The sequence below is a fragment of the Gavialis gangeticus genome, unplaced genomic scaffold, assembly GCF_001723915.1.
Source record: "Gavialis gangeticus isolate Ggan-Ray unplaced genomic scaffold, GavGan_comp1, whole genome shotgun sequence".
Taxonomy (NCBI): domain Eukaryota; kingdom Metazoa; phylum Chordata; order Crocodylia; family Gavialidae; genus Gavialis; species Gavialis gangeticus.
This window is the reverse complement of record NW_017729013.1, coordinates 6541402-6547858: the sequence shown is the minus strand read 5'-3', so window position 1 is coordinate 6547858 and position 6457 is coordinate 6541402. Positions and strand designations below refer to the sequence as shown.

At 43.0% G+C, this 6457-nt stretch overlaps 1 protein-coding gene across 3 annotated transcripts in view; it reads right to left on the bottom strand.

Moving 5' to 3' along the window:
* ATP2A3 (ATPase sarcoplasmic/endoplasmic reticulum Ca2+ transporting 3) overlaps window positions 1-6457 on the bottom strand; it is a 124699-nt gene that overhangs the window by 71021 nt on the left and 47221 nt on the right. For all 3 annotated transcript variants that reach the window (XM_019511428.1, XM_019511426.1, XM_019511427.1), the window contains 2 exons: window positions 3538-3623; window positions 877-1341 (listed from right to left, as the gene is read on the bottom strand). In XM_019511428.1, coding sequence (XP_019366973.1) covers window positions 877-1341; window positions 3538-3623 — 551 coding nt within the window. The remainder of the gene's footprint in view (window positions 1-876; window positions 1342-3537; window positions 3624-6457) is intronic.

Here is a 6457-nt window from a genome sequence, read left to right as displayed (position 1 = left end):
AATAAATGAGCACACCACAAAGTGATGGGCAAATCTGGTAACAGTATATTTATGCTATGAAGTTTCCATGTAGGTATATTTAGATACCAAAGTCAGCTGTAGGTACAATGACATGGAATGGCTGACCACAAACTTTCTGAAAACCAAACATGGATTTAAAAACAAAACAAACCAAACACTGACCAGCCAGGTTGCATTCATCTCATCTTGACCCTAGGTTTCTCAGTGCAAGTCCTTCTCATACATTAGGACCAGAGTTGCACTCACAACCCCTCTCCTTATGTCTGAAAGAAAGCCTAGCTTTTAGGTTTATAAACTTTTCCCAGCTTGGTAAACACACATGGGCAAGAACAGGCTGCAAACAAGACACATGCATTTGTAGATTCCCACCAAAGGGGAAAACTTCCCAGCAAGAGTGTTCTTAAAATAACTTCTGAAAGCTACTTCTTTAAACTGTTATCTCATTTGTCTGCAAGCAGCAGCGAGCTGCTCAATTATAGCCCTAGCACAACACCAAAGGCAAACCATCACATTCTCACCACCCAGCGGAGGAGAAGGCAGATCACGACTGAGACCTGTAATAACGCAAAGCCTCCCTGTGCTCAGCCCAAAGCTCTCAATAAGCAAAGCAAAAGTTTGGCAGGATAAAGCAAAGTTTCAGCCTTGGTCTGTAGGAAGGAAAACACTGTCATCCTCTATGCTGATGGGGAAACTGAGGCACAGAGGGGGGACATGGATTCCCTGAGGTCACACAACAAGCCAATGACAGAGCTGGGGGCCAAACTCTTAGCCTTTTGCATTGGCCTCAAAACCACCACGCACACATTCCAGTGGAACAAAAGAGCATTTGATCTGCTCCCCGGCCTCAGCACTCACCCTGCAGACGGACATCTGGTTAGTGGTGAGGGTGCCAGTCTTATCAGAGCAGATGACCGAGGTGCAGCCCAGCGTTTCCACAGACGGGAGGCTCCTCACAATAGCGTTCTTCTTGGCCATGCGGCGTGTGCCCAGGGCTAGGCAAGTGGTGATGACAGCTGGAAGGCCCTCTGGAATGGCTGCCACAGCCAAAGCAACGGCAATCTTGAAATAGTAGATAGCACCCCGGAACCAAGACCCACCATGGACTGGGTCGCTGAAATGGCTGATGTTGATGACCCAGACGGCTATGCAGACCAGTGATATGACCTTGGAGAGCTGCTGACTGAACTCATCCAGCTTTTGTTGCAATGGTGTCTTCTCTGGCTCAGTTGCAACCATCTGATTCCTGATCTTGCCAATTTCTGTGTACACCCCGGTAGCAATGACGACCCCAACAGCCTTGCCAGCTGCAATATTGGTACCCTGGAAAAGGTGGGGGAGATTCACGTTCATGCTCAGAACATACAAACATTCACATCACTTAGCCTCCAACAGGAAATGGGTAGCTCAGTGTGGCCTGGTGTTACTGTACAAGATTAGAAATCGGGTCTCTTAGATCGTTTCCTGGTACCTGTCACTGATTCAGTGTCTAACTTCTTTCACAAGCTTTGACTTGATGACTCCTATTTTCTATAACACCTTGGTGGGGGTTTTTTGTTTTTACCAACTGGTCTCTCCCCCTTTGGAGATATCCTGCTTATCCTGTGAGAATCTTTCCAAGCTTAACACCAAAAATTGAAAACTGTGGTTCTCAAAACATGTGTGGCTTGAGGTTTTTTGGGGTTAGAAGCATCTCAGTATGTAATGCATACTCTCCTTACCCCTACTGAACCATGGAAAAGTTGAAGTTAATTCCAAGCGAAAAGAAAACACTCAATATAGGATCTCTGACTTCACATCTCTCCAAATGCTCAGAGTATGGATATATGGTTTTTAATGCTATAGAAGGAGGGGAAACTGCTCTTCAGAAGACTTTTTGGTTGCTAAATTACTCTAAATTTGCCCCCTCAATGAAGAAGAGTTAAAATAGCAGCAGTTCTGTTACGCTTGCATCACTACAGAGTCATTCAGTTATGAGGCTGCTGCAGTGTAACATCTTATATTAGTATCCTTCAATATAGATACAATTATAATGACAGTCTATATATGTTGTGTACAATATGTATTCCTTCAAAAATTGCTTTGGCTAAGTTTTGATTAGAGAAGGACTTACGCCTAAATTCCACACCCTCCCGGTTTGGCAAATGTTCAAAATATAAACATAAATGTGATTTTGAAACCATCATTAATCTTTAAGATGCAGCAAGAAAACAAAATCCCAACACCATTGAATTCTGGCTCACTTAAAATCCAAATACTAAACTTGCAAACTTGACTGCATCTCTATTTTTCCTCTTGGAAGCGGTTTGAGCTTGTTCAATTTTCATGTTTCCACTTGGATCTTAAAAAAACAAACAAACAAACAAACAAACAAACCACTAAAGCAATGCAAGTCAGTCACCAGAGCTCTGCTGAACTTGACATTGAAGCTATTCAAAGGAGCAAGAGAGGCTTGCATGTCTTGGTGGAAACGATTTCACACCATCCTAACAACCGAATTACTTATTGAGAGTGATATGAGCAAGAGAACCAGAACCTGTGAGAACTGCATGTTTAATTACAAATGTCTCCCATACCATGTGAAATGAAAGAGCCATAAACATGCAAGCTGGATTTTCAAAGGACCTTCAGAGACTTAGGGGCTGAAATCCTTCTGAAATCCAACGGGAGCTGGGTTCTTAACTCCCTCAGGCCAGCCCATTTGAAAATTTTAGCCACAAATGGTAAAGTGACAACCACACCAGTGATTAAGCCTTAGAAGAACACCCTTTCACCAGGTTACAATGGTCTGGGAAGGGTGGGGTTGAAGTTTCTCACCTGTTCCATGCCTCCAATCCACTGAATTCACTGATCCTACCATAGCCCATGGCAAATGAAAGCAGAAGGCAAATGAGGGTCAGGCTGGCAGTATTATCTTCTCAAACATAATGAAATGCTTTTTTAAATGAAGGGAAGCATAGGGGTACAAATCTCTCTCAAAGGCCAGAGGGCCCTTCAACTTTGCTATGTGGAGAGCTCAGTAAGATACAAGACCAGGAGGTCCATTTTAAAACTGCTATGCAGTTATTACTTCGAAGGGTCTCTATATCAGATCACTTGGCCAGAAATGTTTTGGTCTATGTAAGCCGGTGACAGGCCTGAATCTGATAGTATGTAAATGGAAGGGGTGGCATTTTTCAGAAGTGCTAATTGCTGGCCTAACTGTTCCCGCTGGCATCGTACTTCTATTGGCCTTAATGGTAGTGCAGAATCATAACGCTGGAAAGGACATTGAGATGAAGGATTTGCTGTCCCTAAACCCTTCCAGACAAGTTTGAGCAGAGACAAGCCAGCACTGAAGACTTATTAATGAAAAAAAAAGTCCCACCTGAAACTGCTTGCAGCTGTCACTGAAAAGTAAGAACCCTTTCCAATTTTCTGTTCAAACTCATACACTGCCATCCCGCCCAAAAGCCCCTTTTACATGGGGCTCTTGGTACAAGATGCATGAAAGATGGTAAACGATATGACAAGACTTACAGAAAAAAGCATGTTCTTCTTGTCTTGATTGACAGCCCTGGGGTCAGGGATGGGGTCAGTGTGCTTAATCACAGACACAGATTCACCTGCCGAGACAAAACGGAGGAGATAAAACCATTTGCAGTTTCTTATTCAATTGTTTACAGAGACTCAGTTTCTCCAATAGTATTTATTACAGTGGATCTGAAGCTTCAGTCGGTGACAAGAGGGAGCCCTGAAAATAGATTTTCACCATGAGTTCTTCTTCTTTTGATATTCATCAGCAAAATGTTACAGCTGGCGCAGTCATGTTTCATTTAGAGGTAATAGGTATGGGAGAATGGCTGTCTTAAATATGCGGAGATGACCAGAGCTAGGAAAACACTGAAGCAAACATCTAGTTCTGCTCAGGTTTGGCCAAAATTTCAAGCCAGGAGGTTTAATTAGGCAAATTCAAGGTCTGCATACTCTCCACCTAGTGGCTGCCCGCTACAAGAAGTGATGGTAAGCCAACACCACCTCAAAATGACCTGTTATTTGTTTCAGAGACTACCTCCTCACTGGGCTGAGCCCTTAAGCAAGAGGAACCTTAATATATCCTGATAGTTTTTCATTTAATTTATCCTGAAGGACACAGCAGGAGGGATTCAGTAGATCCTGGTAGTTTTAACCCCTGTCAAACTACCAATGAAGCCTTCTACAGAGGAGCTGGTACCAAAAGTTGAAGAGGGGCTCAGGTGAATCTCATTTCTAATTGAGAGAAGGAAGAGGATTAGCATTTAATGGTGCAGGCTTGTTTTGTAGTGTACAAAGCTCCCTCAAAAACCAGTACTGGTTTGCTGTGCAACACTAATGAAGTATTTCTAATAGATACGATGTGCAAGGGAAATGCCCTCTGCCTTGCTATTTTGATATTGTGGAAAAATAACAATGGACTTCTGAAATTAAAATGTTCTTAATTCCTAAACTCTTCTTTTGCATCCGATAGGAAACTATCCTACACAGTCAGAGAAAATGGATACTTAATTATTCCTTGTCTGCATTACAATAACACCTAGGACCTCCAAGCACAGGTCAAGCCTCCATTATGCAATACACTGCACAAAGAATAAAAAAAAGTCGGCACCACAAAAAGCTTTTTGGCTTCCATGAGTTGAAGAAAAGCCCCTCTTACATCAGGATATTAAAGTGGGGATCTGAAGATACACTTCAACTTCTCAAAGTCACAAAATGAGTCAAAGTCATACCCCCTCTCCCATAACCAATTTGCTGCTTCTAAAAGAGGAGGAATCCCTGGTGGAACATAGCAAAGAAGGAAGCAAGACTCCTCCTCCTGAGTCCTTCATTTCTTACTCTGCTCATTTGTTCTCCTACTTTATCTCCTCTTGCCCTCAGAGGAGAAAACTCAATTAGTATTAAGTCACATTTCAAAAGAGACCAGGTGCATGTCCCTGTAGGATTCACCATTCCTCTGACTGTTTTTCCTCTTCTTTTACCATCTCCTCCCTAATGAATTTTAAAAACCACATGAAGGAGTTGAAATTTGGAAGCTCTCCCTGCCCCTCCCCTCCCTTCCAAAGTGATAGTTCTTCCACCTTCTGAGCAGAAAAGCAAGGGTAATTGCCATTTCCCCAGATAGCAGGGATACAAGATGCTTAATGCTAATATGCAATTTTTAAATGCTTCTTTACTCCATTTTAAAACATAAATAAAAGTTTTTTCCTCTCACTCGTTCATGATATCCGATTCCAGTGAAACCACACATCTGAAATTATTAACTCTTCAGCAGCTACACAAAAGGATACAGACTGAAAACAAGAAACATTTAGTTTCAAAGCAAGGGTCAGAAGGCAGCCAATGTGCCTGTATTTTAGTTTGATTGACTAAATCTAGGGCTGGAGCTGTAGAAATCTCTCCCTACGATTTGTTGCTGAGAGTCAACAGTGATCTGGAAGTCTGAGCATAAGACTGGGGAGTCAGAATTTGCTGAGTTTAATCCCAGTTGCCATTAATTTCCCTTTTAAGCAAAATGCACACAATGCTGAGTTCATATACATGTACAACGTTGGGTTCTGAACTAGCAGTTACAACTCAGGAAAGATCTTGAAGCTGTTGTAGACAGTTCTCTAAAAATGGCAGCTCAGTGTGCAGCAGCAAACAAAATGCCAACAACATCTCAGGCATCCTTAAGAAGAGAATTGAAAACAACACCGAGAACATCATGACGTAACACAAATCTATGGTGCGCCCACATCTTGAACACTGTGCACAGTTCTGGTCCACACCTCTCAAAGGATGTAGTAGACTTAGAAAAGTACAGAGAAGGCCAATCAAAATGATCAAGGGCCTGGAGGAGCTGCCATTATCAGAAGAGACTAAAAAGGCTAATAACCCTTCAGTTTGGAAAGAAGGTGGCTGAGGGGGTATACGATAGAGGTCTATAAAATCATGAAGGGTGTGGATCAAGTGAACAGATGTTCACCAAGTTGCAGAATACTAGAACAAGGGGGTACCTGCTGAAATTAGTAGGTGACAGGTTTAAAACTAACAAAAGAAAGTACTTTTTTATGCAGTGGGTAGTTAACTTGCGGAATTCATTGCCACAGGAATTGCTGGAGGAAGCTAGCCTTGCCGGATGATAAATCTTTTAACGGCTATTGAACAGAACAGTTGGAGATGCCTTCTTTGGCGTCTCTAAATCAATAAATGTTGGGTGCTAGGGAGGGCATTGAATAGGGCAGGGGTCCTTAAACTTTGTGATACCGTGACTCGAGTGCTGGATGGCGGCAGCAGGGCACGGGGAAACTCTCATGCAGCAGCTGCCGTCACCATCCACCACTCGGTGCAGCCACACGTACCCCCTGGGAAGCTTGCTGCCCCCTTCTGAGTTGCTCATGATCCCCGGGGGGGGGGGGGTCACAACTTACAGTTTGAGAACCCC